At 37.9% G+C, this 26,183-nt stretch overlaps 1 protein-coding gene across 1 annotated transcript in view; it reads left to right on the top strand.

Moving 5' to 3' along the window:
• The window catches only part of LOC108680096 (CUGBP Elav-like family member 4), a 432,488-nt gene that overhangs the window by 363,116 nt on the left and 43,189 nt on the right, over positions 1 to 26,183 (top strand). The window contains exon 4 of the mRNA XM_047880045.1: positions 19,107 to 19,235. Coding sequence (XP_047736001.1) covers positions 19,107 to 19,235 — 129 coding nt within the window. The remainder of the gene's footprint in view (positions 1 to 19,106; positions 19,236 to 26,183) is intronic.

Genomic DNA, 26,183 nt, shown 5'->3' on the forward strand with positions numbered 1-26,183 from the left:
GAACGTCCGTCCAAACACCCGCGAAAAAAAAGGTGGCAAGCACGCTCTTTAAAGCATTCCAACGCATTTCGAATGTGGATTCATCGCTCCGATATCGGCTTGTTGTGGAAATTTTCTGGCTCCATTTTCTGTATCGCCCGATACCTATGATGAAATGCAAACTTTTTTAATTCTTCAACTCGCTGTATGTATGATTCACTCATTTACTCGTCAATATATTACCTTCTCGATGACAGTAGATTAACTCTAATTCATTAAAAATAACACAGTGTCCCTTGAACTACCGCAGCTGCTGCCTTCAATTTATTCTCCCAGTCACATTTCATTGAGGTCTCTTTTCAATCTAAAACCTGGCAGCAACGAAACCTTGAATATTTCTTCGCTTTTCCAGCCTCAAACAGCAGGGCCAAAGATTCTTACTTGGTCGACGAATTTCAGTTGATTTGAGTTTGTTAGTCGTTTGAATAAATCTTGGCAGATATTTAGAGTAACGGCCTCGGGAAATAATGCTGACCTGGCTTCGTTCTGATCACTCTTTGGATGTTACTCGGCGTTCCCCGACACCGATATCATCGTTCTTAAAAATTACTGGCGATCCTAGCACAGACAACGCGTAGGGTCATCCTAGAATGAGACCGAGGCTCCTATCCGAGGACTGGTGTGTCTCTCTTTCTCTATTTCGGAAATGATTGCATTACTTCCTTCAGGAGTTGAATTACTTTCAAGGAATTTATCGCGAATTCCTTATATAAATTTTGCTTTCCTAGGACAATTTTAATTGGGACTTATGATGATGGCAATAACATTTTATTCCTGTTTTTCATCGATCAATTTTTAGAAGAAATAAAGAATATGATAAGACACTGAGGTTTACAATACTTTTGCGTATCATTTCATGATGAATATTGATGCATTCACTGATTTAGTAAAAAGTTAAGCCCAAATGATTAATTAATCATAACATAATATTTTCTGAAATGAACCACCTATGATCCTAATAATATTTTATCGCAGTTATATTTCAATTTAAATGATATTCAAGTTAAATTTTATTTCGTTGATCTGTATAGTATACAATCGAATTGTTCTATCTATTTACATCGATTCTATTATAAGGAAATTAGGAAAAATTTGCCTAGAAGATTATGCATTAACTGATTTTATACGAAAAAGATAAGGAAAAACTCAAACTCATGTTGATGAGAACTAAATTTTAAAACTTTAACATTCCCCCACCATCTCTGTGCAACCTTCTCATCACTCCATCATCGATTTCCCACTCGTTTAAGAATAGACTTTTCCCCGGCATCCTTTTTAGGAGCTTTTTTCCTCGTCCCGTGGGATTTCCACAGCCGCAATTTTCTACTTGGCTTGACACTCGTGCTGGTCTTCCCGCCGCGACTAATTCCAGTGGAGTCCTGAGCGCACGGCTGCTCTCCTTCAACTACAACTTTAACCAGGGTAGTTTAGGAGCTACTAACTCCTAGTCGCACTACACGAAGCTTTAATTCCCACATCCATGCTGCTTTAAATCGGGCTGTTTAGATTTAACTTTGATTGCCGTGTTTCTGACTTATTTTTATACTACTTTATTCTATATCGCTAAACTTATGAAGAATTTCATGACCTTTTAAATTTTTCTTTTCATATTTTCATAACCTTTTAAACAATGGTCGTTAATACAGTCGTTGTTTTTGTTTAACAATATTGTGCTTAGTTAAGAAGATGCTGCAACATTGATGTGTTATAAATTGAGAGATTCCTATATAATTAAATTTGGATTGAAATGACCGTAGATTTCTCGCACAAATCAGTGCTGTTGATATGCTTTTCCATCTCGTCTTGCCGTCTCGCCCTATTAAATACAACCTTCACCATTCTGGTGAACAAATTTACAACGAAGCAGTAACATGAATTTTTAAATTATAACGTTGATTTTTCCTTGTTTTAGTTCGTGGAGCTAATCACGTTATGACGAACAATTTCGACCACACGAGAGTGCTGTCTTCTTGACGGTGAAAACACTTCACAATGTTTGTCTTTTTTTGAAATTGTCTCATATGAAAATTTATAACTGAGATTATTAACACTTTTTATCAATTTTTCCACGATGCTGTTATCACTTGAATAATTTGTTTTCAAACTTTAGCACTGTATTCGCATACTTTTATTTACAATGTCATGCATGTTACTAATTGGAAATTGGAATTCTTAAAATATAGACGTAGAAGTCATGTGTTGTTGTCGAAGCTATTTATTATTCCGGCTTAAAGTTTATTCAGAACCAAGTACTGTTCGTGCTAAGGCTTATGGTATAAGGCTTATTTTAAATTCTGATGATATCTCATAATTAGTTTTAATATAAATTTTTGATTACAATTTTTCTGCGCGTTGAAGCGCCACTTCAAACGGCTCGGCTGCGCGAGGTAATAATCTTTCATCAGGACTTCTTCTCGCTTTCTTTTTCCGAACGAGAAAAAGTCCTCTTTAATGTTTTTACCAAATTAGAAAATAAAAGTTTCTTGTGGCTTTGATGTGATTCTTAAATATTAAGTTGCTGCGCATACTCTGTACCATTATACGATATGTTTAGCTTCATTGGCGATATTTTTCAAATTTTCTCCGCTCCTCATATACCTTTTTCCACCATATCATTCTCACTCCCTCATTATTTTACTCATCCTCTCTTTTGCTCTTCCTTTCTTTCTCTCCATCATTCACACTTAATTCCTCACTTCTTTCTTCCCCATTCACACTAATGCCGTTTTCCTTTCCGTCGCTTTCTATCTTCTTTTCTCTCTCACATTTTCTGCCCACTATCTTCCATCTAATATCCCTTTCACACTCTATCCTTCTCATTCATCTCGGCTTTATTTCTTCTACTCCCTTTCTTTCTCTCTCTCTCCCTCGCACTCTCTCACCCTCTCTTTCTCTACCTCTCACTCTCTTTTTCTCCCTCTCTCCCTCTCATCCTCTCTTTTTTTACTCTCTCTCACTATCTCTCTCCCTCTCATTCTCTCTCACTCACTCTCTTTTTCCTTCTCATTCTCTCCCTTTCTCTCACTCACTCTCTCTTTCTCCCTCTCTCCCTCTCACCTTCTCTCCCTCTCACCTTCTCTCCCTCTCACCCTCTCTTTTTTACTCTCACTATCTCTCTCCCTCTCATTCTCTCTGTCACTCTCTTTTTCCCTCTCATTCTCTCCCTTTCTCTCACTCTCTCTTTCCCTCTCATTGTCTCTCACTGTCTCCCTCTCTCTCATTCTCTCTCCTTCTCATTCTCTCTCCCTTTCATACTCTCTCCCTCTCTCCCTCCCTCTCATTCTCTCTTTCTCATTCTCTCTCCCTCTTTCTCATTCTCTCTCCCTCTCTCACCCTGATTCGCATGGGGCCGCAAAGAACTGGAAGCGACAGCACTGCCCTCGCGAGCGACTTCAAACAGAGCATTAGGGGAAAAACGCCTCATCCTGAATATTCATTTCCGCTGTGCGATGCTCAAAAGGAACACTATTCTTTTCTTATCTGGAGTTTCTTTGTTGTGAACGAATGGCCCCAGACTTCGTTTGAGGCTCGGACGTGTGTTGCTTGCATGCGACTGACAGCTCAGAATGAGCGTGCGTTACATGGATACTCAGTTATGTATTAGCTGATATTCCTTGCCTTCTCATTATTTATGTATTTATGTTCGGGTATATAATGTAATGCTGTATATCCTGTTAATTAGGCTAATAATTAGAAAGATAAACTTAAATCTTTCATTTGGACTAGTAATCTGTTTTCATTTGTGGGCTTCTGTTCCATTATCCGTTTCTTATTTAGGGTAATATATAAGGTAACAATAATTATCGAGTCCAGCATAAGTGACGCTGTTCAAAACATATTCGTTGAAGGTGTCGGCAGTGTGATCGCGATCCAAACGTCAATTAAGATTCGCATATTGGAAGGGATATTTTAGTTGCTACTTGTATGCCTTGGCAATGTTTATTAGCCAATGAACTAAATAGAAACAAACCATGGCATAAAAATCAGGTTAACCTTATTTATATTCTATCAGATCCACTTACGAGTTCGCTTTGAGACAATGGACCGCTCTACTAAATAAATTTGAATCACTGATAGTACAGGGAGTCGCAAACTTTTTGTTTAAAATTGCTCAGATTTTTGCAAGGGTTATTAAATTAGGGATGATTGCAATATAAAGCGTATTGAACATGCATGCTGATCCGACGAAAAGGTAAAACTTGCACACATTTTTCATTTATAGTATCGTTTAGTTTGCCGCATAGAAATGTGAAAGAAGCTTGTAAAGTAACAGAATCCAACATCTGTGCCAAGCTCAGGCGCCTGCGAAAGAGTTTAAGTGGACGATCGAGGGAGGAATATTGAGAAGAACAGAGGACAAAGCAACGCAAACAACCAAGGGAGAGAAGCACCGTAAACAATTAGTGCGGTGACTCGATAGCAGCGAGAGAGTAATAGAGCCTTCTGCTGAATTGCGAGCGCCCTTTCTGAACCCGGAGGACCTCTGAAATTGTATGAACATTGAGAACTCGGCGAGTGAAATCCCTGTTCGTCGCATGTTCCTGAAAAGTGTATACTCTTTTTTTCTGTGGTTGTGTATTGTAGCTTATGACCTGTGATGGCAATTTTTTTTATTATTTCAGACAATTACTAGATTACCACGGAATAGTTCAGAGTAAGCAACTTACAAAATTTTAATTATATTTTATTATTCAGAATCTATAAGCGTAGTATCGTTTCGAAGAATAAAGCATAAAATTCGTTTGAAGCTGACTTTGAGGCGCAATTCAAAACTAGCCGAAGATTAAAAATTAGATAGCAACCATCGTTATTTGAAATCCCTTGCATTTTTATGCGTCGGTTTATTTAAATTAGTAGTACCCCGCATTGTACTGCATTTTACGAATGACCGAATTGGACTTATACGCTAATACCAACTCACGGTCGTACATTAATAGTACCAATTCACGAATTCTATACTCCAACAGCACTGTACTACCAATGATGCTATTTAGCCTATCTCAACGTTCGTCTTGTCCCAACATTCACATGCATTATTGCATGCCCAAATTCAGAACGCTTTCTGAGGTCATTAGTGTCTTTTGGAGCGACTCATTTTGTCACAGAAAAAGACGCGGAGCAGAATATGTGCTTACCCGTTTGGCGGCTCCCCACTCATCTCGCACATTAAATATTTGCATGCTCCAGAGGCTCGGCAGAAGCTCTCAGACGAAGCCCCGTTCGCTTCTTTTTATAAGTCCGACCCATCATCCGCTCTTCCGTGAGGCAAAAGAGCCGCTCCTACGAGTCGAATAATAGGACAACATGTAGAGTGCCATCGCACGAATTATTATACATGTCCTTACAACTTCTGGGAGATGCCGGCGACATGTTCGGTTTTTCAAACTGTTCATGAACGTTCGAAAGACTTCGAAACTCATTGAAATTGTTGAAACTTATTGAATATTCAAATAACTGCAAGTAAAAATCTAATACTTATCAAGGTTCGTGGTCCTTTCAAGATAATTACCCGAGCTTTGAGTTTGAAAGTAATAATAAATGTTCCAGGTGATTTTCCACCCGAGTACTTTTTTGTGATTCCTAGAAATTTATTGTTTAGTCCGACACATTAATATGTGTTACGAAACCTGCTCAATATACTTCATGATAGATTTACTTAATTTGTATCCATGTAAAAATAATGCGGAACTGTTGGAAAATGATAGATGACAAACAGTATATTAGTTTCGCCTGATTAGCAACACCTCTGGACTAAGTATGAGTGACACGGGCTCATTTTGCCATTTATGACTTTATAAGTGGAGAGACAAATTTCCTATTCAATCGTAAAAATTGGTTTTCTCTCGAGATATACTTATGGTGATATTATTAATTGAGTTTACGGTACAAAATTATTTACCGTTTCATTGTGCAATGTGCATATTAGAACAACGCATAGCTTGATAGGCAATTGTGGTGGAACATAATAATATCAAACTTCTATGTTTATTATTAACAATTTATTTCAGACTTCTATGTTTCCTTTCTGACATAAATACAAGTGTTGGCGAACTAAATGTCCAACATAATCAATTAAATTAATCATACTGAAGTGGGAAATAATCATTCTCGATTTTCCCCAGATTAGAATGAGAGTCGAGGTCCCTTCTACTGAATTTTAGAGATGAAAATGTTACAAGCTCCATAATGCATTAAAATTATGCATGGCAAAATTTTCGCTCCAGAATTACGCTAATTATTTGAAATCGTATTTTAGAGATGAAAATGTTACAAGCTCCATAATGCATTAAAATTATGCCTGGCAAAATTTTTCTTCCAGAATTAGGCTAATTATTTGGAATCGTAGCAGTGCCGTCCAGAATGTACGCGATATATAAGCTGGAAAAAAGCGCACCACGCACACGGTCGGATTACATTACATTTTCCGGGCTTCCAAATGGATTGTAGTTCTCTTGTTTGTGTCGAAATATGTGTCCGAAAGTTTGTTCGGTGAGGAAAATAACCAATTCAAGTTGTTATACTAGGAGTTGTTCATTAATTTATTATATTATGTTATTAACATACTTTATTTTTACATATTTATTAAGTCTAATGGAAGCTAGATGGTTCCATGAATCGAATACTGCTGTGCCACTATTGAACATAAATGATGCACGTTAATTACATCTTTGCTTTTGCTATTAAACCGCCAATGCTGGCACCATGAAGCCATTACTAGTGTTATTCATAATGTGTTCATGTTGCCTTGTCGCTGGTTGAGTGGATTTTCCAAGGCAGCTAAGCCAACGAATTTTTACGCGACATTAAAAAAGCCTTTGCGCTAATCACTTTATAATATGTTATATAAAAGGATATAGGATATAAATGAATCATCAATTTCAAGTTTGTAATCAAACTTTCGAAATGACTGACTGAAGAGAAATAAAATCTCATAGATAATTTCCCCGATGCAGTGTAATAATGGCTGCACCCCTCCAGCTGCCTCGTGATCTCCAGTTGCGCGCTAAGGGCTTCTCATTATTATGGCGGTGCGATCATTTGCCCGCACGCACCCTATCATCGCTGTACTCTCCCTATCATCAGGTGCTTTACTCTCCCTATCATCAGGTGCTCTACTCTCCCTATCATCGGGTGCTCTACTCTCCCTATCATCGGGTGCTCTACTCTCCCTATCATCGGGTACTTTACTCTCCCTATCATCAGGTGCTCTACTCTCCCTATCATCAGGTGCTTTAATCTCCTCCCTATCATCAGGTGCTCTATTCTCCCTATCGTCAGGTGCTCTACTCTCCCTATCATCAGGTGCTTTACTCTCTCTATCATCAGGTGCTTTATTCTCCCTATCATCAGGTGCTTTACTCTCCCTATCATCAGGTTCTCTACTCTGTCTATCATCAGGTGCTCTACTCTCCCTATCGTCAGGTGCTCTACTCTCCCTATCATCAGGTGCTCCACTCTCCCCATCATCAGGTGCTTTACTCTTCCTATCATCAGGTGCTCTACTCTTCCTATCATCTGGTGCTCTACTCTCCCTATCATCAGGTGCTCTACTCTCCCTATCATCAGGTGCTCTACTCTCCCTATCATCTGGTGCTCTACTCTCCCTATCATCAGGTGCTCTACTCTCCCTATCATCAGGTGCTCTACTCTCCCTATCATCGGGTGCTCTACTCTCCCTATCATCACCTGCTCTACTCTCCCTATAGCTGCGCATCGATAAAATGTTCCCTGCAAGCCCGGCTTTTTGTCTGCGATTCTAACAAGCCCGTCATGATGACAGCATCATCTGCGAGTGTCATCTCTCCCCCTACAGCACGCGGCTCATTTGTGCGTGGCTTCGTGTTCTTTGCGTGGTCACTATGTCGTGTACAGTGTTTCAACTTTGTCATCATGTCGTCCATTCGTGTGTTTCAACTTTATCATCATGTCGTCTACTAGAGTGTTTCAACTTTGTCGTTATGCCGTTAAATAGTGCGTTTCAACTTTGTCACCATGTCGTCTAGTAGAGTGTTTCAACTTTGTCACCATGTCGTCTACTACATTGAAGTGCCTCAAAGTTAATTTGATTGAAAAGTTGATTCAAAGCATGAATTGGTTTCGCTATTCCTTGCTAAATTTGGAAAACTATGATGTCATATCGATATTTGACTTCCCTTCAGTAGCATCTTGTGGTGATTCAAGGCAAATTTCTTCCACCATAAAAGAAATGCGTATATATAACTGTTGATACGTGATGGCGATGACATTAGTAAGCTGATTATCCTGAAGATTGTCATGCTGAACTGTCTGTTGGATAGATCATGTCTCCGGCATTTGAAGATCATTTGAGTGGTATTTCCTAGATCTCACTACCACACTTCTACGAACTCATGGTTTAAGCAGGCAAGGTTTTGTAACCAGAAGTGTACCTGAGTAAACCTTGCCCAAGCGAATGTATACAATCTCACGGAAATAGAGCACATGCCTGGCCTGAGAAGAGTTAGTGAACAAACACTGGTGAACCCGTGTTTAAAGTTCAACCAACGCATGCCACGTCTGACTATAGCAAGCAACGTATTGAGAATCATTGTCAGTAAAGAGATTTTCTTTGTAACAAGGTTGTTAAAAAAATGTGGCTGGTTAAAAAATGTGTGTGGCAAGGCTGTGGTCAAAATGTCAGAAATGTGGCAAATGTAAACTTGAAGTTATGGAAAATATTTATCTTTCGTAGAAAATTCAATCTATTCGGATTAGGTTTAATGACAGCTTTATCTGTTCAGTTCTTTATTTTCATTGCTGATGTTATTGCGAGTTATTGAATACCTTCCGATCGCTGTGGTATCTTAATAAATTTCCCTAAAATTGCCTCTCTAACTCGTTAAGTATAGCAGAACAAAAGATAGGGATAACACGCAGAGATCGTAAGTGAGCAGTAACCGGTAAAGTGAGCAGAGATTATAAGTGAGCCGTAACTGACAAAGTAAGCAGGGATTCTAAGTGAGCCGTAACTGGCAAAGTAAGCAGGGATCCTAAGTGAGCCGTAACTGGCAAAGTAAGCAGGGATCCTAAGTGAGCCGTAACTGGCAAAATAAGCAGGGATCCTAAGTGAGCCGTAACTGGCAAAATAAGCAGGGATCCTAAGTGAGCCGTAACTGGTAAAGTAAGCAGAGATCCTAAGTGAGCCGTAACTGGTAAAGTAAGCAAAGATCCTAAGTGAGCCGTAACTGGTCAAGTAAGCAGAGATCCTAAGTGAGCCGTAACTGGTCAAGTAAGCAGAGATCCTAAGTGAGCCGTAACTGGTAAAGTAAGCAGAGATCCTAAGTGAGCCGTAACTGGTCTCATTCATGCACCGGGCGGAGGATGTTCGGTTGTCGCCAGCATGTGATGGATACGTGAGGTGGCAAGCGATGTGGAGCTGCCAGCGTTTGGAATGCAAATGAGACGAGGGATGAGACGAGGGATGGGACGAGGGATGGGACGAGGGATGGGACGAGGGATGGGACGAGGGATGGGACGAGGGATGGGACGAGGGATGGGACGCGCGAGTCGTCAAAAGGCATGCAGTGGCACGGCATCAAAGACCATGCAAAGACGGGTAAGCGAAACGAGGAATAATTAAGGCCACTCAAAGAAAAGGAGGAATTAAATGCAACGACGAGTGATGGCGTGGAGAGAAGAATCACCGTCCTTATAAGGGCTAAATGCATGGCAGAGAATATGCACTTCGAGGAAATGGTTTGCAGAGCGTCATTATTTTTTATTTGTCATGAAAGTATTTTTATTTTTGTATATCATCTTAAAATGATATGCAAATAGTTGCGACGCGTGTATAATTCGTTATCGCTACTTCGACCGAATTGAGAGAGAAAAATTTCCTTATAGATGCTTCTATAAACATTGCGGTTCAAGTGATGCATATATGGGTATGTATATGTTGGCGGTAAGACGCAATTCTATGTTTTATGAGTCTGATAAACTATTTCAACGAGTTTATTCAAATATTTGAAATAACTTAAAGGAAGAAAATTCTCCGTCGCTTATCCCAAGGTCAAACATCGTCTCCATGCACTGGAGCGACGTTTCCATCACTAAATATTTGTTCTATCACAATCACTAAATATTTGTTCTATCCTCTTGAGTAAGTTTCTTTTTAGCAATGCTTGTGTTTGAGCTCAGCAGATCATCTGGCAGGATCTTCTACACAGTCGCGACAGTTGCGTGAATATTTAAACTCTTCACTCACAGAAATCTGTCGGCCATTGTTCAAATAGCTATGCACATTTTACTCTTGGGCAGGACATCCTATAACTAAGTTTAGCGCGGCAAAAAGGTGCATCAGAAAGCGCGTGTCACAAATGAACAATGTGACCCATTCGTTTTTCTTATTTATCTCGTATGGCTTCGAGTTTTATTATCTCGTATGCCGTTATTATGTTCACAGTAATATTGTATAGGAGGTCGTAGGATACGAGGTTCCTGAGGAGGTTCTTGAGGGGTCATCAATAACCCAGAAATGTTTGAACGTTTAACTCTGATTATTTCGCAAGCTTGAATGAATAAAAGACGGACGTATTCTTGATTATTTTAGAACTCGAATTCATGAATATCAACTCGGGACTCGATTTTGTATCCTCCCATAACTTTTCTGCGAGAAAAGATAATGAATTATCTGTAGTTGCTAATATATTATTGCTCATCTTTGGTTTAATTTAATAATAGAATCGTGGTGCATAGCTTAATCAACCACACATCACTTCATGCGGATTTCGACGGCTGTTGAATATCGGGTTTTAGATGGTCTAATATACATAGACCTAAAAATTTCGCCTGGGTTAAAAGTCGAACTTCGAGTCACGCCGCTCGTCTGACGAGGCGTAGTGGTCGGTGGGTAAGATTATTGACAAGGTCGATTTTTTATGACTGTTGAATATCTGGCTTTCGGTGGTATAATATAGAAATATAATTATGTTATTAATTGAACTTCGAGTCACCTCGCTCGTGTGACCAGGTCCGATGTCGCGAGGAAGATTATTGACGAGGTCGATTTTTCGGTGGCTATTGAATATTTGGTTTTCCATTGCATAAGATAAAAATATAATTTGGTTATTTGTTGAACTTCGAGTCACCTCGCTCGTGTGACGAGGGCCGGGGTTGGGAAGACTATGGAAGAAGACTATGGACCGAGGTTGATTTTTTTTGTGGCTGTTGAATATCAGGCTTTCCGTTGTGTAATATAGAAATATAATTAAGTTATGAGTTGAACTTCGAGTCACCTCGCTTGTGTGACGAGGGCCGGGGTTGGGAAGAAGACCATGGACCGAGGTTGATTGACATGGACGAAGGGAGGAGAAGGTCGATTTTTCAATGGCTATTGAATATCAGACTTTTTATTGTATAAGATAGAAACATAATCAGCTTATTAGTTGAACTTCGAGTCACATCGCTCGTGTGACGAGGGCTGGTGTTGGGAAGAAGACTATGGACCGAGGTTGGTTGACATGGGCGTGGAGGAGGGAAGGTGAGGGAGTGAGAGGTCCTCCGTAGCACCGCTGCCAGAGAGCCATCAGTCTCGCACGGCCTGTTGTCTGGGGTGGATAGCGAGCTGCATGCTGTACAGACCAGCTCTCTGTCACGAGTTTTCTTCCTGATTGTAAATAAAGACCGCCTCTGTTCATCGTGGTTCTTGTTTTCGTGAAGGCTCTTGAAAGCATTGAAGCCTTCAAGAGCGTCGAGGCAAGCGAGATTTTTGTTTGTTACTCCAAGGTTGAGGATTCGTCGTTCAAAAATGGTAAGCTCGAAATATTCTTATTTACTTGCCGGGAGTTACTAGTCTAAAGTCTTCATGTCTCATTATTGAAGTATTGCTTACAGCTTCAGTTGAGGGAAAAATATCACTGTACATGCCAGGTTTGGGCGGGAGCCTTCGTGCGGAAGATGTGCTTTAGTGTCTAGTAAAACTTTAACAAATCGTAGTCGCGTTTAATTATCAAATGATAGTCGCGTTTAATTATCAAATGGTAGTTTCGTTTATTTATCAAATGGTAGTTTCGTTTATTTTTCAAATGACAGTCGCGTTTGTTTATCAAATGGTAGTCGCGTTCAATGGGGAAGATTTTTTGGCGAGGTTGGATTTTTTTATTGTACCATAAAATCATCTTAATTTGAATTTTTCAAATTTGTAACCTGAAGTTTGACCGGTTAAGACTTTCCATTCACACATATTTTAATACTCGTTATTTATCCTTTTGAAATCGAATAACTTGTAAGTTTTGAACTACGAAATTTATAATTTCAATTAATATTAATAAGAAAATTAGGGCATACCTGGCCATATCAAGTAAGAGATAAGTTCTAACTTCTGTAAACCTGAAGACATCATAATTAATGACTTCACTTTGGACACGATGAACTGATGTACGTAGAGCCAATATTTTAAATGCATTGTCACTCGATGAACAATCGCCATTTTTGTTGTTATTTCCTTTTTTTAATTGTATCAAACATCGACCCCGTATTTGATTCCTTAATGGTACGTAAGCTCTGTCATTAGTCTTAAATTAATTATATTTCCATCCATCTAAGGCTTGAACAAGGCTATAATATGCAGGAAACTCGTGAAAACATATTATTCGGAATGATATTTTCATTTTGTTATCGCATTCATTCATTCTCATTTCATCGTATATCACACTTTTTACTCCGTTCCCATTTAATGTCTTAAGTTAATCGCTTACATGCGTTAAAGCTTTCCATGCGTGCGCACCGAGTGCACCTTCCATATCAGGAAACGAATGCAAGCTAATTGATAATCTCCCTCGTCTGTTTTGCGTGCCGATTTATTTAGCATCTGAAACATAAACTATATGAGTTCTCTTATATGAGTTCTTTGATTACGAATCTTTTTTAGCAGTTGTACTCAAGTCCCATTAACCAGCTCAAAGGCCTGCAAAATGTAATCGATAGTGACAGCTATGACAGTGGCCGCAAAGTTTTTAATCACAAATAGTTAATATTTGTATAAATTCATTTTTTCTTTGATGTACAATTTCATGGAAAAACTTTAACAACACCGAGAGAAACATGCTCCATACGAAACATTATAAGAATAATAAGAAGCTAGTTAGGTGTATTATGGAGAACTAGTACTAGATACTAGAATGAATTTAATGAGATTTCATGATATATCAAATACAAATGATAACGGTGTCTCTCCTAAAAGGTTACACTTCAGCCGTAAATTGCATAAGCTTTATCATTGCTAGTTATCTAGACTAATTTTGATGCAAGTTATACCGACTAACTCTAATCCTTTACGAGAAATTATCAATTCAATATCTGAGAAACACTGTCAAACACATCGTGACAGGAGTGATTATAAGAGATAATGTTGCTTGAGAATATAGATAAAGCTGTTGAATCTTACCGAACGTTCAGGTCTTTTCACTCGTCGCCTCTCCAGTCACTTTCAATCTTATCATTGGATAAAGCAACTCAGACGAGTATCGTTGCGTCGATAAGCTCTTTGTTCCGGCCATTGACGATCGATATCTGAATCGCGCTCTACCCCGCGCTGGGAACTCCGGCGCTCGGTAAAGTCCATTTCAATTTCTACCGGTCGTTCACCTCTTGCTGTTTTGAACTTTAACTGTGCATTATCTTCTCTGATATTAGTGGTAATTACAATACGTAGGTCCTGGTTCTGTGTATGAAATTTAATCTTCATGGCAATGGAGTTTTTGACCATCGTGAAACCTGTGCTTCTGATTTTGCAGACCAGCAACAATATTACGCTTACATACGCCAATCTACCTGACAAATGTTTTCTAAGAGTTGTTTATTGATTACATTGTGATTAAAATGAGGCCAGCCCTCTATTCAGATTAATAGCAGCATACTCATGGCACTGCTTCTTCTTTTAAAAAAAGATTTAAACATTGAGTGAAAATTCGATTGTAGAGTCTTCCTTGGCTTCATCAGTTTGATCGCTTACTGCCTAATTAATAACTCTTTTTATAATAATTAATTAATAATGCCACAGCTGCAGTCGCAACATTTGCCGTCTCTGCGATACAATACGTTTCCATAACTCGTTTTTTTTCCTGCTCATTCTTCTAATATTCTTCAGTGCCTCAATGTTGAAAAGTAATACAGAAAAGTTAATTTTGCTTTTGTAAATAAATTGACTTATGGCATCAGAGCTCCACTGTTCCTTCGGTCATGAGCATGGCCGCCAGACCTGGCTTTCTGAGAGGCATCGAGATCACTTTGCTGTCCAGTGCACTCGGTTATTTAAAAAATCGTTCGTGTTTTAGGTATGAGTGCATAAAATCGCTTCACTTAAAATATTGGATCTCAATAAAGCTAGGCAACTTTTTTTATAAAATTACTGGAACGATTAAAAGGTTTAAAGACTATTCGCTATGTATACTGTATATATTGTAAACATATGCTTCCTTTAATGTTTGATTTCATAGTGTTGTTAACACAAGCATTCAGTTTTGAAATCATTTTGTGTTTTCAGAGGCAATTATCGACTTTTAGACATTCAGTAGTTAGTTTGAATCACCTAGACCTACTTGCCTTCCCTATTTATTTTTAGAACTGCACTAGTCAAGTGACCCAAAAATTGTGAATAATCCTGACCATAATATTAATTTGTAGATGTAGTAGTGACATTATTTATTATTATTATCGTATTTTGATTCCATAATAAACTTTTTTGCAGATGCTAACTAAACCAGAATAAATAAGATACCCTGATATCCCCTAAAATCACGTTTGTAAAGGTCGAATTTCATGCATACACCCCTAACTTTCTCACCTCATTCATCTGAATAGTAGAGGATGCTGTATTGAACTTGACTCATTCATCCAAATCATCATCCCAAAAACTAACGTCCACACCGCAAACTTTAAAATTAATTCGAACGAGTCAAAAGACGTTACGCAAATCCTAAAACTCTTGAATAAATTAGAAGGAGGAATCATTGGTGTAGAGGACTGATCCCTGGCGCAGCACTCGGCCTATGAAGCAGGTAAAGATTTATCGACTTGTCTTGAGTGGCATTACTGTTGGTTGTTATTCTCTCTCTTCACTATCAACTACTGTGCTCTGCAAATCTTGCCACGTTGTTACTGTGGTTTTCCAGCAGAATATCTGCTCAAAATGTTGATCAAAGATGTTGCTCGGACGTACTCATGTTGGTAGACTTTGTCTCGGTATTGTCAATGTCGTTTCCTTTGTTGAGTTCTTTGAGAAGCTGAACTCTCTCTTATGTTTTACTCATCTTCTCGGAAAGGAGTTGGTTGGTTGAAGTTGTATTCTAATCATTTCCATGTTATAGTTTTGTCATTCCCTTATTGCTCATGACCACGAGATGTAAATTAAAGTGAAAAATATTCGTTTAATAATGGATAAAAAAATGCTAGTTAAAAATTTGTGTGGAAGAATAATTGCCATATGATACCCATCCGTTACTAAAATTACTCACCATTCTGTATCTTATACAAATATTTTCTGCATAATCAACCTCAAATGTTCGGTTCATGTTGAATCTCGGCCGTTCAATAGTTTCCTACAGCCTCATCACAATGAACTAATAAAACATGTCCAGAAAGCAAAATTTCTTTCTTCGCATAATCAAATGCCCATCCTGAGTGCCTTATCTCTATGATCATGTAATGCCGATTCTGTCTCTGAATCTTCGTGTAATGCCTACAGTAAGTTCGTAAAAAACTCCTGTGGATTGATTCATCTTTTCATCATTTATTTTTTTCAATTTTTTTGGGATTCGAAGCATCGTTGGCTGACAAGGAGCTTAAAGTTGTCCTTGCTTCAATGTATTAGTTCCTTTAAAAAAAACCTAATTGATTGTTTTGCTTCATCAAAATGTTCATTCTTTTTCGACGCCTGCATTTCATCTTTCATACTGTGTACTTTATTTTGCCCTTTGATCATCTAAATTCCCTCTATTCCCGGTGAAAGAATTCTTTAGTTGTGATATTATTATTAAGTGTATTTTAGCGGATGTATCTACGTGTCTTTTTCGTGGTTCGATGTTTACTTCAACTTGGTGCTTTTCACTGCGTTCTTCACCGATCTTTAGCTCTTATAGTAGCTTCTCGAAAAGCCATGCTATGTGCCGTGTCAGGTGGCGTGCGAGAGGAAACTCTCACTCTTTCTCTCTGGAAATTTCACTCTAGAATGTACCCTTTAAACTCCTTCGCTGTGATGTAGTGAATGGTTTGTGTCGTAAGTAGTTGTGCCCTGTATAAGAGTATCGAATGTATTAGTTAGTTTGTGCTCGATGTTGTTCGTGATTACGTGGCTCTAAAATTCTCCACATATCACAAAACTACATGAAGAACAAGTTTAACACATTCATTCTTCTTCAACTGATTTTATATGTTGTAAAAATGCTCACGGACCAAATAGTTGTTTATATACTTCTAATACTAATAGTGTTAGTAGTCACGATTTTGACAATATCGTCTCGCACAGATATTGGCTGTCAAAAAATGCGACCAATAATAATGCTCCATGCTAAATTTTGCCTATGATCCTCATGTTTTAAAATTAATTTATTACTATCTTACTAATATGAGTTCGCTTGAAGGGAAAACGCACTTGAAACTATGCTTTGGAATTAATGTTCATCTGTTCCGTACTATTTAATTATAACTCTGGCCCTAAATAAAATTCTATTTAATTTCTCAGAAAACTCGTCTGCATAGCATGGGGTTGAAAACAAAAATTTGTTAGCTTCTCGTGTTGGTAATGAAGGAGATTGATAATCATGAAGTTAGGTGTGTAGAAAAATTATTCACCTGAAGATTCACGATATACTACATAGTTTAAACATGCACACTAATAAAATTGGCCTGATAATTCATTTGCTGTCTTTCCTCGAGTTCAGGAGAACATTTTTTAAATGAACTGTTTTTATTACCACAATCCCTGACTGTATCAATCATTTGCGATTCCGTTTGTCGGTAGCTGTCCATAGAGCTTCGTTTTTGGTTGGCTTCATTCTAGTCGAATGGAAACAATCATCAAACATCCCACCCCGTCCTAGATCAAGCATGCCCTTTAAAAACAGAGAACAAAGTTAAAATTAATCAACCCTTGAAATTCCCGTAGAACATCAGAATTGAATCTCAAGCGAACCATTCATTTCCAGTGATGTCATAGAGTCAGTTTACTTTTCATTTATATGCATTGTTCAGATCCAATAAATGAACAAGATATTTTTCAGCTAACTTTTTCCGTCAGATATCGTTGCGAATATATCCCTCTAATCATACGAATGAAGCCAAGCTCCTTAATCAAAGTTGCTCAATTATTCTGCTAAAAAAATATGACAATTCAATGCATTTTTAATATGGTGTCCTACTACTACTACTACTACTATTACTTAGCCCGAAGAACTATAATTTCTTCTTAGACATCACGATGGCTGAGTTATCATAATTTCCCTATTCTCTTGTGTAATTTTTTTCCCACGTGGCACGGTTTCTTGCGGCCAAGTGATGACATCATACGCAAAACGCCAACTTGAACAAGTTCAGTGAAATTAACTGAAGTTGGTAGCCCGGACAACCCTGCCCTGTTTTCTTAAGACATTGCTTTCTTCAAGAGCCCCAACTTTGATCAACTTCAGTGAAAGTTGAGCGTCCGAAAACTTCTTCAAAGAGATGGAAGCTTTACAAATGACTTACGGAGAAAAGCCGGAAATTAGTCGCTGGATACGATTTTTTTACAATACACTTGTTGCATATAGGTTTATAAATCAATATTCAGATTGGGTTTAGTAGAGGCAAAAAAGCCCTTATTTGCCGGAATCAATTTGAGATTAAATTTTTTATAAACATTTCGGAGATCCGGAACAATGTTCCTAGCATAAATCAACTTTGACGTAAACGAAGTCCAGGTTCCTTGCCAAACGTTTGCGTTTTCCCAAATATGTTGCCTTATTGATCGACCAGCATAAATTACTTTCTCAAAAAACATGGTTACCCCGACTCGCCTATAATATAATAGGTATTTAACATAGTAATGGGTAAGAGTATTGGGCATGTCTCGGTCGAACACTCGTGACTCTTTTTCTCAATGAAACATTAAAAAAAGTCTTGAGGACAATTTCAGCCCCAAATTTTGCGCCATGTCTCGTTTTAAGAGGGAACTTTCCACTTGAATTGTAAACAAGCGGTGCTCATATTCTTGATATAAGCAATTGTAATTAATGATAAATTACACCTACGCATATCACGCTCGACACATATGTACATAATTTCAGTTACGACACTTCAATAATATTAATGAGTTTGTGATTTATTTAGAACAATCACCTTAACCTTAGATTTGATGCGATTCATATTAATTATTATATGAAGTTTACATATTCCCTTCTTCTCTAATCAATCACGAATGAACGATCATATTGTACATCATTATTTTTAAGCAGTAACCTTTGTATATATAAAATATTTCCGGATGCAAGATATGAACGGAACGTTTTCATTAATCAGCCAGTCATAAGGAACTTTCTCGTTGAGAAACTAACAAAAATAATGTAAAAAAATATATTAATATCACCGTACATTGAGAACTTCCCAAATTATGAGAATAGTTACGTAGCTGTTGTGTGAAGCATTTATACTGTCTTCTTTCTGTCACATGAGTAAATTATACCCATTTTATTATTAGTTTCCCCATTTATCTATATGGTCAGCCAGCAGTTGAAGCTATTTATTAATTTCTTATAATTCTCTCCATTAAGATTTCATTGAAAAACACACACACTCACACACAAATGCCTTATTCCGATGCCCGTCTCATGTCCACTATAGAGTGAAATCATCGCCTCACATGCGTGGAGTTATTACTTTTTATTATAATTTGGATCTGAATTAAATAAATCTTCATATTAAATAATCGTGGTGTGACGATTATCCCGCTCTGTGGTGGCTGCCAGACTCGTATATGCTGTATTGTACACGACAAACATGATAGGCAGGCGTACACGTACTAAAGCTGCTTCCAACTGTCCGTGTGAGCTTCTAGCATGTTTGGTGTTTGTTGTTTGCAGAAGACCGGAAGCTGTTCGTTGGCATGCTAAGCAAGCAACAAACTGAAGAAGATGTACGGCAGCTTTTCAGCCCATACGGAAGCATAGAAGAGTGCACCATTCTCAGGGGACCCGACGGTGCCAGTAAAGGTGGGAGCTCATTATCACCAACAGCAAAATCTGGGTTCTCTGTTGTACATTATTGGTTAATACTACTTCAAGGTAAGGAAATGATGATAAAAATCGGGAATATTTAAAGCATAAACCGGACCAGATGCGTTATCGCTTGGTTCGCTGGAAGTAAGGCACTTTTCGATCGCTACGAAAGAAAAAGTTATTTTTAATATTGTCATCTTAATGATTCAAATCTTCGATAACAGGTTACTATGAAAACTTTATTCCACGATATTATTATCTATACAAATACTTGGTTACTTCATGAAGGTACAGTAGAGTAAAACCATTCGAGGAGATTCATGTTTGCTTCTATTTTTCATTTTCCTTCACGCTCCATATTGTGCATGAGGGTCATAATTTGATTCATTGTTACTTTAATCTCATTGTACTAATTTTATGACTTATATTATTAAATTTGGAAATAGAAGTGATAATAAAGTGAATGAACATATTTCCACCTGCGATCGTGATGAGTATTTTGAGATTTCGACCCTATTGGGCTAATCTTTAATAATCCTCGTTTCCAATCACTATGCCAGGGTTATGATCCTCATTCATAACCAGTTTCGATTAAAACAATCACGTACCTAATTGTATGAAGACCATTGGGTTTACAGTACGGCACTACTTGAACTTTGAACTACTTTGTAACTACTACACCACTAACTACGTGTACTACATGCTACAAGTTTTTCGTAATAAATTTGTCTGATAACTATTGTTAAAAATGCCTCAGAATTGAATCTCATGTTGTGCAACTAAAATTTTTCCTTGCAACTCAAGGTGAGTAACAAATTATTAGTTTTATTGATGTTTGATGCAATGTTTGCATTTGTTTGCAATGTTTGATGGTCGATATGTTGCGGTCTGAAATATCATGGAAGGACAGAGGTAAGGAATAAATGATTTGAATCGGTTTTTTATTATGATTTTATTTCACTTTAATGGATGCACTTTATATCCAAAGTTATAAATAAAATAATTGACGCCTATTTTTGTCGGAGAAATTTTCGTGCTAAATGAAACAGTTGCAAAAATAGCGATATTTCATCAACATAAAAACTCGATTCTGCGTTCCAATAGTGAGACGAATAGAACATTGAATCATGCGAAATTCACCGATAATAAAAAACAATAATAAATTAAATTTTTATTCGCAAAAGTTGCCTGTGAATGCTTTTATTTTACTCGAATAAATTCCGTTTCGATTTTTTTGCATATATTATTACTATTTCTTGCTTATTTATATTATATATACAAACTTGGAGGAAATATTTGATGAATTATTCGGAAATTCCATTTCGGGCAATTTATATTCCTCTTGATAACTTTTAAACATGTAATCTTCTAGACAATTTAGTCTTACATTCTCATAATTTTTAATGATGCAGTAGTGTAATGTGCAAGGCATATATTAATCTATACTCATGGGAGATTTTCAAGGGAGACAGTCGAACAAAAATATTCTAGTAGATGGACCAACTGCTTTAGTGTCTGCAGGTTAATTTTCGTGTTGCCAGACCATAAAATTGTTCTGCAGGGAAAAGAGAAGCACACGTATCCCTTCACATTAGTGCCTTGTTTCTGAAAATTACTTCGTGATGTTGTAGGTGAAGAAAAAAAGGTGATGCGTTACATACATGATTATCGTAGTACTATTTGAAGTTTTAACTCTATTATATTTTTTTAGCATTTTAAAAGAAATCTTCGTTTGTAGAATTTTTTTAATAATCTTCTGACGCTTGTTGATCAACCTAACGTTGAACACTGGAATATAAGAAAAGTAATTTGTTTGGTTAAGTGTCTTAAAATATTTTCAAAAAATATTCTCCAGTACCTACGATTTAAATTTATGAATTTTGAAGTTACGAGATGTATTCCGATCAAAAAATTTGAAGTTAATCAAACTTCAAAGTAACCGTTTTCATCAGCTAGTGACAGGCGTTTTCATTATGTAACTTTACGTTTTCTAGACATATGCCTGCTTTTCTTCATTCAAACTGTAACAAAATCGACATGAAATACATGGCTGTAGACTTATTCACGGATTATAAATAAATTTACAAGATAAATTTATAACTTTAATATTTAAATACTGGCGTTGGCCAGAGAACAAAATATAAACGTATGGCATAGAAAAGAATTTGATGACACAGGTTAGTTACAGGATTAGACTCCCTTGTATGGAACGTATTGAACCACAATTCCAACGATAGTCTGTGCTCTATATATCTTCTCTGCAGGGCTTGATTCAAACTGTTTCAAACTGCAGGGCTTGATTCAAAGACCTCTGTTTATAAGGCCTCGAGTTCAGGATAAAAACAAGTCAATGTTGCATGGCAGGAGAGATCATCTGTTGCTCTGCTCCAGGAAGCTGTTGGTAGGCTCTTTGTTGGGCTTAGTCCCTCACGACACTGGTTCTAGATCAATGGGAATATACTAACACTTCACTAATGGTAGTACGGACGATTCAGAGATCTAATAGAACAACCAAGCTGTTTATTATGGTTTCACTAAGCGTATGAAATATTAGTACAAGTTAAATATAAGTTCCTTAGAATCTCATGAGCGGAGAATAAAAGACTTGCACAAGCTAAACAGGTTTGTGATAAATTAGCGAGGCTGGCCTTCATAGAAGAGTTCAAATAAAAAAAAGTATTTCGATTGTATTGAAATTATTGATATTTGAATTCGATGAAATATTCGTTGAAATGTTAATGAACGACCCTAACGTCCTGTGGCATTCTCATATGTACACGAAATATCCAGTCTAATGTTATGATTCTTGCGAGCCGAGAAGCACTGAATCTTCCTAGTATTGGTCATCAACGAGTTGATGAGCTGAAGATTCCGAATTTCGTCATTTCATCAGAGATTTTCATATTCAGAAGGGGGAACTTGGAAAACTCGCTCAGTTGCATTACAGTTCTGCCTTCGTATGAACGAAAAATATTATTTGCTGGGACTGCGGGATATGAAAATGCGCCGATCGTCATTTTATGCGAGTTTATTCTAATTATTCTTCGACCCTATAAGCTTTATGTGCAACTCAATCACTAACATCACCATATGTTTTCCATTTTATTCAGCAAAATATTTCTTTAAAGTGCTATGGACTGAAAAGGATAGTTGTCATGTATCATGATTGATGTTTTTCCTTGTCTTTAATCCTCGATAAATTGAATTTAGTGAGGCCACTACGACATGCGAGCAATAGCCGGTATCATGAACATCAATATTCATGAATTAAACTCACTCTTTGTTGTCTACAACAGCTGGAGCGTCGGCTCACCTGACGCTCCGTTTCCCGCTAACATCAATTTGCAAGTCCTCGAATCGAATTCTAATATTTCACATGCAAATTCCCGCTTGTCTTTGATCAAAAAGTCTGCTTATATTTATCGTAAACGCAGTATCTATATTCTGAGCTTGAGACTTGCACTGCAATGATTCTGATGTACATTTTGCAATCATTGTTATTCATTTTCTACCTTTTCACGATCAGCCATTATTATTATTCCTTGTATATAATTGTTAAAATTTATTATTGACCTCTTATATGACAATGAATTTTCTCTGGTTCAATTCTGCGTGTGGCTCAGCTCGTTCAAGCGTTACACGCATTTTTTTCCTATGATTTCAGGCATATCTTATTTTTTATTATTATGAACAGAAGCACATAGTCTATGAATCTACGTTCGAAAATCACATTAATTGATCGATGTCTGTCGCACAACAAAGTATTGCCTGTTTCACTGTCTATATTCTGACCGTGGCACCCGCGATACACGGACCGCCTATAGGCGATAATGAGCGTTTCGACGGCGATGTACCGCGTCTTGCAAGGTTCTGTCGTCTTGTGCTCCGGCATCAAGAATAGCAAAACAATAATTACCGTTTATAATATGTTGATGCTTCCAAAACATTTTTTCTCTAACAAATTTTTCTCGTATATTTTACGAATTCAGTGGCTGCGGAGCTTTATTATTGTATAGAATTAGGAGCATTGATTCGTTATAATGTATCATGATTTAGCGAGGGGGTGGCTAGCCAAGCATCTCGCTGTTAAATGTGTCGAGTTTTTGTTACTATTATTTCGAACTGTCGCTAGAATAATACTGTGCACAGAATAGCGGCAACTGAGACATATTTAAAACCCCGAGAGGGGTTGGGACCCGTGCTCCTTCCAATTTATTTATAAAGCCTCGAGAGCAGGGCGCCCACTTCTTACCTTTCCGCGCTGCAAATTTGAGCTGTTCTATGGCCTCTGATTCTAAGCCGCATAACCGAGTGGTCTGAAAAGGCACCTGATTCTAAGACCCATATCCGATTTCGGCCGCCTTTCCGTCCGATTTTAATCCATGCAAGCGAGTTGAGCTGCAATGAACCCAGGCCTCGGTTATTATGGTCTCGTATGTGAAATATACTCCGGCATCCGGCACCGAATATGACCTGTATGTACGAGTCGGGCTGCTACATCTTCGAATATAACCTGTGTAGCCGAGTGGGGCTGCTACAGCTCCGAATATAACCTGCGTATCCGAGTCGGGCCGCTACAGCTCCGAATATAACCTGTGTAGCCGAGTCGGGCAGCTTCGGCCTCAATTCCCGAACATATATTCGAGTCTGGCGGCAGTGGCGCCCGCTTGCGAGGACCAGGTTCGCCCGCATCTTTTCCAGAGCGACGCTCGGCAGCCGCCACTGCTCATGACAGGCATCAGTGCGCATTTGCAGGGGGTCTATCGCTTGCTAAGACTGCCTTTTGCATTATTCTGCTCCTATTTCATATGGGGATTTGCCAACCGAATGCTTTTGGCGCTTATTCGCGAGCAGAGGCAAGTTGCAATCAACCTCTGGAGTAATATATTTCTTGCACTCTTTTGAGAGAGTACAAGGGTAAAGGTGTTAACAACTTTGAGAAACTTGTGACGTTGTTTTTCATTGATGTGCACTTTCTGATACTGCTATGCGATAGAGTTTTCATAAAAGTATTTCGAACATCAATGACATAAATGTGCCTGAAGATAATTTGATATCTTATCAAAAATGTGCCACTTCGTAATTTGATATCTTAATTATCGAAGTAAATATTGCAATTAATTTGCCAATGTCCACCTTGAAAGTGTTATTTCAATCCTATGACGTCTTCCAGCCTAAACTACTTTTAACAGATGGCATGATTACTTGCTTAAAATAATGCCAAGATTTTACCTTCACGAGTTGATGATTTCCACTACCAAGAGAAAGACTGTAAAATGACCCTATATAATGGCTCGTGGAATAAAGGGCTGCTATAATGCGATGTTCAAGTAGCCAAGTGATACCAAACCATCACAAATGAACCACGTATATCCTCGTATATACCCGGTCCAAGCACGCAGGCACACAGGCAAAGCAGACGTTAAATTGGTTTAACCTTGGCGTTGAACACGACTTCTTCTGGAAATTATCAACAGATCTTCAGCAGCCAAGTAACGTTGTTCAGTTGACGACTCTGAATTTTTCTTAACTTTCAATACGAAGACGGAATGATCCTCTTTCAATCAAGTCGTCAATGAATTGAAACGTAGTTTAGTGATCACAGAGTAATAATTTTTTATCTATGACGATACTTCTTGATTATTAGTACTGATTGCTTTAAGGCCGCTAAAAAGGCGTCCTAATTAAAACATTCTTTCTTCGAACAATTCTTGAGCGGGCCTTATGAATTGGGGTTGCATACGGTTACTGTTATCGTAGCTGCTCGAGTAAAAGAAATCTGCATTCCCTGCATAAATACGACAATTTTAGTTTACATTTCATGATGCCAACAATTTCATCAGGAGACTTTTCCCTTTCTTCATACGAGTATTCATACACTCTTAATTAGGCAGCGCGCGTCAAGTTAGGTTTACGTATCTTACACTCTCATAGTTGCTGTTGCCGTCGTCAGAATAGATTTTCGTCCGATGGGGAATGTTTAATACAAAATAAATAATTGTTCGGGACTAAATTTAAATTCCTTTAAATTTTTGTTACAATCTCGAGATGACATCACAAGAAATGAAGTTAGATACGATGCAAATTGTCGTCTATTACTTCTGATCGAAAGCCATTTGGCTGGTCATCTACCCGGAAATAAATTAAGTAGTGTTTATTTCGACGTTCGCAATTACTATTCAGGATTAGAGTAGCCTTCAAACTTCTTTCTAGTCTTCTATGCTTTTCCTCTCAAAGGTAACCGTTCAACATCTTTTAGGAACACATGTTCTATGCTTTTATATTGGTATTTGTGAAATGCTACCCTTCTATTTTCTCCAAGTTTCTCATCGTGTCCACACTTCAACCAAACATTTCTCAAAGTAATCTCCTCGCTAAAACATTTCCACGTATTCTTTTTTTTAGAACACAGACTCGCGAAAAGTTCTGATTTTTACCTATAGGCTCCCAAGCCCTCGTATCCTGTTTTGTCTGTACGTCATAACGTCTGGAGCAGCGACTTCGCTAATGGAAATAAAGCGTTAAAAATATTCCCGTTCATTTTATTCTTCAGGAAATTCGATCGGAACTTTTAGAAAAAGTCACGAGAAATCAAATACAGACAATTTCCTCTGAAATTTCACATGGAAGTTGGGCGCAGATTTTTTCTTGCGCTTACATTTGCTGAGAACTCTTGCAAATAAGTTAGCGAGTGTCGACCGGCGAGGCTGAATTGGTTTGGCAATCCAAACTTGGCGACGAACCGCCGTCGACTAACAAGAATTAACAGATCTTCAATGAGCACATCTCGCTCAAGTTCATATGAAAATCACTCGCCCAAGTTTTACGAGTATCGCCTCGAAACGTCCAGGGCCATTATTTCATGAAAACTATAATTAATACTTCGGTAATGACAAGCATTTTTATCATTAAAAATGATTTCTACCTTTTAATACCGTATGA

The sequence above is a fragment of the Hyalella azteca genome, unplaced genomic scaffold (assembly GCF_000764305.2).
Source record: "Hyalella azteca isolate HAZT.00-mixed unplaced genomic scaffold, Hazt_2.0.2 contig4507, whole genome shotgun sequence".
NCBI lineage: Eukaryota > Metazoa > Arthropoda > Malacostraca > Amphipoda > Hyalellidae > Hyalella > Hyalella azteca.